This window comes from Lutra lutra, chromosome 14 (assembly GCF_902655055.1).
Source record: "Lutra lutra chromosome 14, mLutLut1.2, whole genome shotgun sequence".
In the NCBI taxonomy this organism is placed as follows: domain Eukaryota; kingdom Metazoa; phylum Chordata; class Mammalia; order Carnivora; family Mustelidae; genus Lutra; species Lutra lutra.
The window spans coordinates 23193517-23206420 of NC_062291.1; the positions used below are offsets into that span (position 1 = coordinate 23193517).

Consider the following 12904-nt stretch of genomic DNA (forward strand, 5'->3'; position numbering starts at 1 on the left):
TAAGATGATTTTTAAATATTTGGGTTTTAAGATTAGTTATAAAGTTATAGTTATATTAGTTATAAAGCAGGATTCATTTATGTAAGAGGGTTAAAAAGGAGACATTTATGAAGGGCAACTGGTTGGTTCAGTCCATTAAATGTCTGCCTTTGGCTCATGTCATGATCTTGGAGTCCTGGGATTGAGCTCCCTACTTGGTGGGGAGTTTGCTTCTCCCTATCCCTCTACCCCTCCCCACTGCTCATGCGTGTGTTCTCTCTCTCTCTCTCTCAAATAAAAAAATAAAATATTAAAAAAATAAATAAAATTGTAGCAAAGAAACTCTTTCTACTATTTCCAAGATAGTGCATAGAATATGGGATGGAGGGTTAAATCATCATTTCTTTTAAACATCTGAGAGATGCCCTGAGCCCTGAGTATGGCAGCACTGGGGGCATCATTGACGAAGCAAAGGTAGGACTAATTCCTATTTGAAAATTGGTTTATTCAAAACAAAATGAACACAAGTCAGCATGAGATCATGGAAGTCCATTCCATAAATAAACCTTAAGAATTTAAAAAAAAAATCCATTTGTGACTGTTAGGACATACTATAATCATAATATACTCAAAAATGAAGGAGAACATATTAGAACTCAGTGTCTTTGCTAGAACTACAGTGTCTGATGAGGTAGCGAGTGGCTATGTTTGGCTATCTGAAATTAATGAAACAAAATTAAAGATTACCCTCCTCAGCTACACTAGTCACATTTGCAGTACTCCCAAATCACATGACTAGTGTTGGACAGCACGCATATAGAGTATTTCCACCATCGTATAAAGTTCTCTCAGATGGCACTGTTTTAGAATGTTCAGGATTCTTCCTAGAATATTGTTACTTTCTCAAAACTTTCCTCAAAGTAAATGCTCCTCTTTATTTTTTTTTTCCTGGAGATTAACATTAATGATGTTTGGAGTAGAGGAAACAGACTAGCGGGGACGTTTCCTCCAGAGAGCTAAATAATTTTAAGGAGGTTCCTCTTCCTGCCCCTCACCAGCAATGCAGGGGAGCCTAAATCAGTGCTGTGTCTGATACTGGGGGTTCAAAGATGGTTAAGAAATGTGCCCTACCCTCAGGAGCTTACAGTATTAATGTAGCTATCCATTAAAAAGAAAAAAAAGAAAAAGAAAATCCTTGTGTAACAGAGGCTACATTTCAATAACCAGGGATCTATGATGCTGGCATTTAAGAAACACTGGAAACATGGGAGCATCTGGGTGGTTTAGCCAGTTGAGCAACCAACTCCTGGTTTCAGCTCAGGTCATGGTCTTAGGGCTATGGGATCGAGTCCTGCACCAGGCTCCACGCTCAGCGGGGAGTCTGCTTAACATTCTCTCTATCCCTCTCCCTCGGTCGCTCCCCCTGCTCATATTCTCTCTTTCACATAAATAAAAAGGTAAGTAAAATCTTAAAAAAAAAAAAACTAGAAACATGAAAATATTTATATACTCTATTGTCTTTAAATCAAAATAACTACCTTCTCTGGAAGACCTACTTCTCCTCATCTCTCCATTTTTAAATCCTGACTTATCTATATTCTTTTACTATTTTCAAAATGCTAATTCAATTCATTCCCTAGGACGCATTCTTTTCAAAGCTTTTAATTGTGTTTTCTTATCAATTTCCTTATAAGAGAATGACTACACTTCACGCTTCAAATTAAGGTAATAAAAATTAGAAATCTTAATTACCACTGCATGTTCCTATTAGAAATCATTTGAAGTTATAGATGGCATGTGATCTAAATGTCAGTGTCATATACAAATACGACTATCTTTTGGACCTTAAATCTAGGTTTGTAGGAATTTTCCTCTTTAAGTTTATTCTCCACAGGACACACATTTCTAAAACCAGTGGGGTATGGTTACATCTTTGAAAACAAGATAGGACAAGATTTCAACGCCAGCATTGCTACTCAGAACTTTCGTTCCCTCACCTGTAAAGTGTGATTAAGACTATCTACTTTAGGGGCACCTGCGTGGCTCAGTGGGTTAAAGCCTCTGCCGTCAGCTTAGGTCATGATCCCAGGACCCTGGGATGGAGCCCCACATTGGGCTCTCTGCTCAGCAGGGAGCCTGCTTCCCTTCCTCTCTCTCTGCCTGCCTCTCTGCCTACCTGTGATCTCTGTCTGTCAAATAAATAAATAAAATCTTAAAAAAAAAGAACAAAACAAAACACACCAACAATTACAAAATCATGAAAAAAAAAAAACCAATCTACTTTATAGTACTATACTTTAGTTTTAAGTTTTCATATAGAAAGGAATTTATCACTGTCTCATGAATGGTAGAAACTCAACAACTGTAAGTTTCCTTCTACCACACTGTAAAAACATCTTTAAGTCCTGGTTGGCTGCGATGAACCGTGTCGTATACAGAACCTCTGGCAGGGCAATTCTCCCCTCTAGAATGAATAGTGACAACAGCTGATATTTACTGATGGCTTACGGAGTGTCAAAGGCTGTGTCTCACAAGGGCTTCACAGAATTATTTTTTCCCAGTCACAACCCTACAGAGGAAGGAAGGTGATCTCCATTTTACAGAAATGGAAGAAGCCTGCAGGGACCAAAGAACTTGCCCACGGTCGTCCCTCCAATACCCGAGCCGGTCCAGCTCCTTTGTCCTTTCTTTGAAACCAGGAGACTATGCAGATGCCTTCCAAAAGCCAGTAAATTCAATGCTAAAACAGTTAATTTTATGGTATGTGAATTATATCTCCAATAAAGCTGTTCTTTAGAACTGCTGAGTTTGTAGTGATTAGAAACTCAGTATAAAGATTCACTCTGTGGTAAACTTGGTCTCTGATTGCTTTTGACCTTTTTAAAGGAAACCTCGAATCAAGTACCTAGTCTCAAAACAAGTCTATTCCCAACTGACATCTGGTCAGAAAACCTGCTTGGTTCTGAGGGTCAGACAGCTGAGGGAGGTGACATGCTCCGATGACGGTGACAAGCTCAGCCACGTGGGCTTACCTGGAGTCACAGAACACGACCCAGGCTCCAATAACTAGCCTGCAACTTATTTTTGTTCTGTGATGATTGCCCAACAGAAATTAAAAATTCGCAAAGAATGTTGAAAGCTTCAGGGACAAAACAGAGATACAAGAAATGATCTGGAAATAATAATTCCAAAAATAAAATGCAAACGTATTTCCTTAAAAATGTCCTGCATGCTTTGCATATCTTCCACTATTATTAACCTCCCCCTTATGTGTCTTGCACTTAGAAGACTCTCTTGGGTTTCGGAAAGATGAACATATTTGACTAGAGGCTGAAAGAATCATCAATGTAGTATCTGTACATTAGTATTGTGAGAAAAAAAGCCTGTCGGATTAAAAGGAGCTTCCTGCCTGAGATTCAGAAAGCAGCAACAAAGGCCAGGGCTGCAGACTCCCAGGTCAGAACACAACCTTCAGCGGCATGAACTTCAACGCAGCCAGGCCTTTGATCGTCACCTGCTGACATTTACAGAGACAAGGAGGAGTCATAATTACCTTCGTCCATGCCATTCAGCAGTTCGGTTAAATCTTCATTTTTACTGTCAAACTGATGCTCCTTCCATGTCTCACCATTTTCACTTCGAAGAACAATGAGTTCTCTCTCTTTTCCTCGCATAGACCCAAAGTGAGGGATTTCCACTATGACAGGGCTGGAAGAAAAATCCACATTATTTTGCGATCAAGTGAAATATATTTGTAGTGTCATACTTTCAAAAACAGTGTCATCAACAGTATTCATTTGAAAATCAGAGGTGCCACTAAGGTTGGGAATAACTTCAAAGCTGCAGAATCATTTGCTAATTAAATAATATGTTAGAAGCCTGAGAACATGCCATCATTCATTCATTCACCAACAATTCATAAGGGCCTACTGCCAGTTAGGCATTTTGATTTAATAAGGGGAAAATATTCAGCACATATAAACAGGATTTTTGAATCAAGGAATTGAAAGTTATGAAAACAGACCATAAGAAAGTCGGTCCATTTTTAAAAAACACAATAGCTATATTATATTATGCAAAAAAGCTAATGATTTAAAAGGACACAGTCATTTCTTTGAAAAAAAAATTCTGTAGATTTCCTGCTTCGAAAGATCACAGGTGTTTGTCCCTTAGCAAGCAAATGATCAATCGACATAGTCGTTTACTCCCTCCAACAGTGACTTCCTTTCTCTCATTTTTAATTTGTGAAATGGTAGTGGGCAGCTTCACTTCCTAACTCTAGTGTAACGTGCACAGGAAGATTTAAACTTCTGGAAAAGCACTTGTTGGCTTGAAATTGTAATATAGCCATACATTAATTTTTGACAGTGTCCTTTTGCCAAAGAATATGGACAGGATGGCTGCAAATTGAAGACAGCCAGTCGAGCACAGGAATAATTTTGTTAACTTTTAAAATAGGATAAATGCTAAAAAAGATGGATGGAAGTAAGCAGACCACAATCACACACAGTTTATGTAGTTGGATTGTGCAGCTTTATTTTATGACATTTAAGTAGACAGTATCATTATTCTCCTACAGAGGTTGTATGTAACCTCACCTCTTAACCTATGTGTTTAAGTACAGGTCATAATAGGAGACATGGGTTTAAATATGTAAGAGCACATAAAGGGAGAGGCATTGCAATGATTCAATAACATAAGAATATAGGAGCATTTCATTTATTACAAAAGCATTCACTTAAAGTGGGATGATAAATACAATTTTTCTTTTGGCAAAATAATTATAATTAACTCAAATTAAGGATTTAAAAATTTATATTTATATAATCTTAAATGAATTTATATATAAGGATTTAAAAATTTTTATTTTTTGATAGAAACAAAATCAAGTATTCCTGAGAGGGTTAATAATTTCAAGAGTTAAGATATTTAACATAGTTTTAACTATGTCTTATTTGACATTAAATTTTTTTTTTTTGAGAACTAGATACAATCTTTGCAGGTTAATGTATCAGATACTGTCTCTGTAAATATTTAAAGAATGTGGCTTTGTGTAGGACATTCAACAATACTGGAGAAAAGGTATGAACCAGGGCCTTTGACCAAGGTGAAAGCCAAGCATAACTTTTCATAACAGGTCTCTTCATGCAGACTGCCAAGGCAAATCCACCAATCAGACAGACAAGCAAACAAACAACAAATACCAACACATTTCAGCTTAAACAAAACAAAACAAGACAATTCAATAACTTCAGTAGAATATTCTATCTGCTGCCTCGTTGGCTTTCTTTACACATCTTCTATCCCCAACATTTAATCAAATTCAGTTTACTTCTTGAGGACTTTGGTTTCTCAAAGCCCAAAAAGATTACCTAGTATGCATAAGTATGTACTTTTAAAAAAACTGTAACTCCAGACACGTACATATATGTATATATATATATATGTACACACATATATATTCACACACGTATATATCCTTTACGGCAAATGTTGATTCAAAGCCTCCAAATACCTTCTCTTAACGCTGCGTTGAAATCAGATCGTCAGTCTGTCTTAAAGACTATCATAACCAGTTGAAACATTTCAAAATAAAGAAAGGTTTACAGAAGCACAGATTTATGAAGCGGGGGGGCGGGGGGCTCGCAGTGAACTCCGCATGCTTGGAAAGCACAGGGGAGGGAGCAGTGCTACAGCTAAGTCAAGCCGCTATGGTTCCTGTTTCTTTCAGTAACACACATCAACTGAAAGCACTAAAAACTGAAAGGATAAAAATAAAATTCAGACAAGAAGACGACCATGGGTGTGACAGAAAAAAATTGAAAATGGAAAAAAGAATTGTAGACATTCTGTATCTTGTCTATAAAGATCCTACCCAATAAATTTTGTTCCTTGAGGCCCAAGCTGCAGGATTCGGCTAACCAAGCTCTCGCCCTCATTTACAGGGGGAGGATTGCTAGGAAGATGCAGTTTACTGAATAACATCCATGCAGCAGGAAGAGAAACGAGAAGGGGAAATTGTGAACACACTGTCCGTCACGACAGAGCCTGCCTCATTTGCACCCAAGTGCCACCTCAGAAAATGCTTTTTTTCCTTTTTTTTTTTTTGCAAAAGCCCATATCACCATGGATTATGTTCCCTAAAAAGTATCTTTAAAAAAGACATGTACCCATAGTAGCCATTTATTCAACGTGGTGAGAGAGTTCCGCCATCTATATTTTTCCCTAAGAATGGTGCCTTGACTTCCATGGGGGGCCGCTGGGTTTCCGTGCACTCACTAAGCAGAGAACATGCTTTGTGGTTAGTAAAAGCTTTGACCAGCAAACTGAGTTAAGGGAGTATCAGCCTACTAGCTTTTCAGAGAATGACACAGTTTTTTGGGACCTTTGACACTCCACGAAAGGTGTACTCCATTGCAATGGTCCAACTGAGTAGTTTTAAGAGTTAACTACTTGAGTTTTTAAAAAAGGGCAAAGAAAATCAAATGTATCACACAAGGGCCAAGACAAAAATTGATCAAATGACTTACCCTAAAAATTGTGCCCCTGCAGGACCCATTTCTACCAGCCTACTGGCTAATCCCTCTCCTTCCACCATGGGGGGTGGGTTGGCCAGTTTATGTCTCTTTACCAAGCGGCAGGTGATGCGGGTGGGCGCCGTGCACTTGCGCGGAGGGATGATGATTCTCATCCCGTGATGACGGCTCCCTCTCATGGAGCCGCCTCTTGCATCCACCATAAAGCTAACCAGGAACCTGTGGGGAGAAGACCGGAGGTGAAGTCAAGGAGGGAAAAATGCCATCTTCACAGGAGATTTTGAGATTCAACGTTAGGGTTTAAAACGACAGACAATGTAGCTATCATTTCCTCTCTTTAAAAATACATTGGAAGTAAATACGGTGGAGTCACATCAAACATGCATTCGACGTTGTGAACTGAGCAGAAGGCGGGGCGCGAGAACTTAGTTTTGGTGGGACGCTGGCCTCCTCACAGAAGCCAGCCACTTTGTCAGAAGCTCAGATTGAGGGAAGAGTGAACATTTCAAAACTGGGATTAAAAACTGGCTCTTACAGGAGTGTCACGCATGTAAAAACCCGAACTGAGACCGCTCTGTGTGGCCTCCGTGAATGACTTTAGCTGTATTCAAGCGTCATTTTAACTATCGGTGGGGTTAGCCAGATGCTGACTATGGAATTTCTCTCCCTGACAAGTCAGATGAAACTCCACGGTATGTCTTAACATGTACAACTCATAAAATAAACATATACCGAATCATACTGCACACTCTAATTTTTACTACCACAAAGCAGAATATAAGAATAAAAGCAGATGGCTAGTTTTGCTCAATTTTGATGGAAAGGGATTTAGTCTTTTCTGTATAAACTTGGCATTAATACTGTCTATAAAATAGCCTCCGCTTGAGTATCTGTACAGCCATTCAGAATTGAACAGCCTTTAGAAAATGTCTCTAAATGGTACATTATAATTCTGTCATTGCTCTTTCTATTAAAGCTAATGGAGAAAAATTATTTGTCTGCATGTAGACATGAAAGTGTAAGGAAATTATTAGTATCTTATCTGGGCTATAGCATACCCTAATTCCTGATTCTTATCACATGCTCCTAGAGCATCATCCTCAAATCTCTAGTATCACAAAGCACTCCAGTGAATGTACACCAATGAGTCCAACATACAGAAGAGTGTAAGTCAGACAGGAGAACATCTGTCCCTCTGCATTCCAACATTCACATGTGAAAATACGCTTATTACTGGAGCAGCACCACATGTTGATAAGTGGAAAATTATCTGAATAGCTATAGTATTGGAGGAGGGAATAATCCCCTCCATCAAAATATTCTACTAAATATATCTCATCTAAATGCAGTTCTAACATCCTGCAAGCAGATTTTAGGACTTTGCGTGGAGGTCCAAGCTGGGGACCCTTTCCTTAAGAGTGACGCTTCTGGACCTCGGAAGAGGAACCTCTCCAACAAAGCAAAGTGGCCTGACATTCCTGTGGAGAAAGGCAATAGCATGGGCCTCATTTTTTAGCCAATCGGATGTTCAGAACCAACTCTGGTCATCAGTTAGGTGGAATCATTTTCACACTCTTCTGCTTATTTTAGATTAAGCCATTTTCTTCTGGATTACTTTTATTTATTTATTTATTTATTTATTTATTTATTTATTTATTTATTTTTAAACATTAGACCTACTTCGAGAGGCTGGAACCAGTATCGTATTCAAAGTAAGAGGGGAAGAGACTGACCTCCTCCAAAACAAGACAAATACACAACTCCCAAGTCAAAGACAGGTCCTTGTTCACTTGTGCAAGTGTCCACATGAATTGCCTCCAGTGCTAAATGATAACAAGGCTCACTTGAGACTGCTCTGGTGAGCCCACACTGTCTTAGACACACACATACTTAGCAGCTACCTTTACTCAGTAATGAAGACAACAGGGCAACTTTATAAAGAAGCCCAAGACAAAACCTGATCCTTCCCAGCAGTCAGTACTGAAAATCAACTCCTGATTGGGAGTTAAAGCAACAGAATGGATTAGACATGATTCAAGACAAACTCTGGGGGCCACATGGCTGGCTCAGTTGGTGGAGTATCTGACTCTTGATCTTGGGGTCATGAGTTTGAGCCCCATGCTGGGTGTAGAGGTCACTTAAATAAACTTCAAAAAAGTAAACTCTGGGTTTGAAAATTTGGTTGTATTAGTACAAATAAACACTGGAGTGTTTACATGACAACTGATGCCAACCATATAGATGGCAATTCAGATCAGGCCTGTCTTGTTCACTGCTTGACCTGCTGAGCCGAGCACAGTTCCCAAATACAGTAAGCACATAATAAATGCTTACTGAGTGATCCACTGAACAAAAACTCTTGTGTTAAGGGTGCTTAGGAACTGCCTAGGTCAGACGAGGTTACTAATACTAAAAATAGATCTATATGAAAAAGATATATTATCTGCTGAGCAGTCTGAAGGTCATATAAGAAGGTTATCCATGTTGATATAAAAATATCCAAAGTACATGGGCGCCTGGTGGCTCAGTGGGTTAAGCCTCTGCCTTCGGCTCAGGTTGTGATCTCGGGGTCCTGGGATTGAGTCCCGCATCAAGCTCTCTGCTCGGCAGGGGGCCTTCTTCTCTCTCTCTCTCTCTCTCTCTCTGCTTCCTCCTCTCTCTGCCTGCCTCTCTGCTTACTTGTGATCTCTCTCTCAAATAAATAAATAAGATCTTAAAAAAAATATCCAAAGTACAAAGAATATCAGAACCAAATGGAAAAAACAGGTCTTAGATGATTTTAACAACAAATTAGAAGAAGCTCTTTCTCTAGGTTCCCCATAGCACCCACTGCCTCGCTGGTATTCATTAGCAATCATTTATTGTTCTAAGGCTTTCAACTTTAAGAGCCAGTTGACTGAGGAGAGGTGAGAATAAATGTTAAGCAGGATAGGGTCCTATTATTCAGTAACAATCATGAAATACAGTGATTTTTTTCCAAACTCATTCCTTATATATTCTGTGCAAAATAAAATCGCATGCAAAATAACTTCTTAGAAACAAATCAGAAGGTGATGTTTAATCATATTGGTTGCATCTTATTAATACTTACACTAAAGCAGGAATTCTACAAATGATCCTAAAACTAACACATGAATGATTCTACTTTTAAGAACAGCGGGATAACGAAAGCGGATACACTACAGACATCGACACATCTAACTGCGGGAAAACTTCACATAAATTAAAAATACAAAAAAGGATGGTTCACATCAAAGACACAGTTATCACCTTGAATCATACTGAGGAAGTGGAGAAGAACAGCTGCAAAATAATTTAGAAGCAAATGGGAAAAATTAATGTAAGATAATTAGAAGCAGGCAACAGAAAATGTCAATGATAGGCAAAGGAAAAATAAAAACCATCAGAGAGTGAAACCAAGGCATCTGGCATTTGTGGGACAACCTGGAGAAATATTTGTTTTACGTGGCTACAGAAGCTACTCCCCGGACCTGGCATTAGGGAATCCTTTCCGAGTGTATGCCGCATCTGTAGTTTCCTTTGCAGATACGCCCACACTAACTGCCATTATTTTTGCTCTCCCGGATATGGGCACTGTCTTCAATAAATTCAAGAGGAAGGAGAGAGAATGTGCGTATTCAAATATTTCATTGTTTCCAGGGTATGGGAAAAGGTTACTTCTGATTTTATTATTCTATGCTCCTTTAACTCCTCATTGAAGTTCAAACTATCATTTGAAACAAAGCCCAAGAGCTGACTGAATTGGACCCTAGTACTTTCTTTCCTGTGTGGAGAATACAAGATGCTGGTTCTAGGTCTTTGAGACGTGGCAACAATTCACTAAGCTTGATACAAGGAACTCTTGAACATGCTGCTCACGGAGTGTGTCCCCGGTATTTTTTATTTTCCTTCTCAACTGATTTTTTTTTTTTTTTTTTTGCTTTTGCAATGTTAGATCCATAAACATCTAACATCAGTGGTGTAAATACTTTAAGCAATTAAAAATTAATATTACTATAATTGAGATTTTTCTATTGAGTTAAAGAAATGCAATGTTAATGAGTCAAAGACCACCATGTAGTTTATAGTTTATAAAGCCCTGTCATGTCAATTATTTCCATGTGAATGATACTGCTCGTCCTTGTGCCACAAGCCACAATTCTGTAAGAATGCTTCAAAGAACCTGCAGCATCATCCTGAGTCTGACTTTTCATCTACAGAATGGGGGTAATGAGTAAAACCTACCTCCCAGTGTCATTTCAAGGTTCAAACAAAAAATAAGTAAGATAATACATGTAAAACATTTAACACAATGCCAGGCACATACAAAGGTAAACTTTAGCTGTTACATTTATTTCAATTAAAAGCAAGCAGAAAATACTTCATGGAATATATACAGCATTTCAGAAATGTTAATTATTGTTAATTTATTTAATTGCAAGCTAATCCACCCTGGTTCTGGGTCACAACTAATTTATGGCCTAAATGCCAGTTTCAGAAGTGAAAACACCTGATGTTTTTCATCATCTCAATTATTTGCATTCTATTTGAGGAGATTCAATTACCCCGTTTTAATTACCAAAAGGTAAAGAATCCCACATCAAAATATACAGTGACGATCAGTTCGGCAGTTGGAGCAAGTCACCTCCCACCACCTACCCCAGATTCCGCCAACCAGTGGGACAGCAGGGAGGAGGAGCCTGTCCCATGTGGTTTTTACCACTGCGCACCTAGGGTACACACATTGGTACCTTCACGTTTTAAGAGCGAATTCCTTTCTTTACATTTTAAAGTTAATTTCTCTTCTTCTAGTTATAATTTAATACAACTGCAGCATAATCTTATTTCAGGAATACAGAAGGTACCAAACTTGATCTGGAGATTTCGGGCTCAAAGCAAAGCATGAAAGCAGTCAGCGAGGTAGATGATCAGACAGACCTACATACTGAATTTTTCATTAGAAAGGAAAATCACGTACTCAGAAATAAAACTTCATTTCAATTCGGTAAAATTAAGGGAAATGACTAGATTTAATTTTTTTTTAATTGAAAAGCAAAATTAAAGACCTGGGAATAGCACCAGAAAGGCAAGAAATTTTTATGTACCAATACTCTAATTCTCTTCCTCTCTAACACTGTGCTTTCTTCAACAAAAAACAGATATACCATTTTGCTCAGAGGGAAAAAAAATGACTAATGACTTACAAATATACATCACATATACTCACTAATGAAGTCTTCAGAAGACCAGGATTTCATACATATGAAGCCTGTTGATATGAATTTATAACTCCAAGTAATAAATGTAATGTTCATTTAACAGGATGAAGAAAAGTGAGTTTTAGATTACTTACCCAGAATGAACAGGACTTGAGACAAGATTGACATTGTCCAAGGTATCTGCAGCCCAGCTATAATGTCTTAGAGAATCTGAATCAAATTCTCTTGTGAATGTTAGATGCTGCAAAATAAAATGATATATGGCATCAACAACCCACACAAGACACTGTTTCTCTGTACCTACAAATACACCTGTATGTCTGTCTAAATCCAGAGAGTGAAAATAAACAATTTGTACTCTAGGTCTATAGGTCTACATTGAAGTTTCAAGAGCAGGAACCAAAGCTTATTGATATGTTGTATTATTTCAATCTTTTAAGAAAGCATCCTGAGTAACTGGCATGACAAAAGGAATATCACAGATTTCAAACCGGAAGTAGACATAAAGCACGCCTGCTGACTACTAAAGTATGATCATTGGCTGGAAGAAAGGCATTTGAGATGTAACCTGAGAAGCGACTTTTCCATGAAACACAGTATATATGTATAGTATATGCAAATAGTATATAGTATAGTATATGCAAAACTATAATAATTTTGACTTCGGTTTTGACATTATTTTCTTGAGAATGAACAGTTTGAGTCTGTCAGTTCAAGGAAAGTAACTGATGGATTAGTTGTTAATGATAAAATCTGAGCTTTCAAGCAAAAATTAGAATTTCAGAAACTTTATGTCCACATCTAATGAGCTCAGTGGTGATATTAACAACTGTGATATATTCCTTTTGGACAAGAAATGTGTGCCAACAATATAAAGATTTGCATAAATTAGTAAAGCAGTATTTTCCGAATCACCAACGAATAATGTTCTATGGGCAAAAGGTACATCAATGTGGAAATGCTAACCATGATTTTAATGACTTGAACACACCTCCCAATTAATCTTACAAGTATAAAATTCTTTCCCATATTAAAAAGAAAAAAATCAATCTTGGTGACTTTTGTTTTTCTAAGGAGGGCAGAGCCTGGAGTAGAAGCCCACTGTGGCTGCCACACCAGACAAACACAGAAATGGGCTCAGAGTGCAGCGAGCATAGCTGAGGAGGAGGA

At 38.1% G+C, this 12904-nt stretch overlaps 1 protein-coding gene across 4 annotated transcripts in view; it reads right to left on the bottom strand.

Annotated features, from left to right (window-relative positions):
• Positions 1-12904, bottom strand: part of ANK3 (ankyrin 3) — a 675546-nt gene that overhangs the window by 68408 nt on the left and 594234 nt on the right. For 3 of the 4 annotated variants that reach the window (XM_047703616.1, XM_047703615.1, XM_047703617.1), the window contains 3 exons: positions 11869-11975; positions 6510-6734; positions 3533-3687 (listed from right to left, as the gene is read on the bottom strand). In XM_047703616.1, the coding sequence (XP_047559572.1) occupies positions 3533-3687; positions 6510-6734; positions 11869-11975 (487 nt within the window). Of the gene's footprint in view, positions 1-3532; positions 3688-6509; positions 6735-9785; positions 9819-11868; positions 11976-12904 lie in introns of all 4 variants that reach the window. The other variant, XM_047703614.1, reaches the window with a different exon arrangement.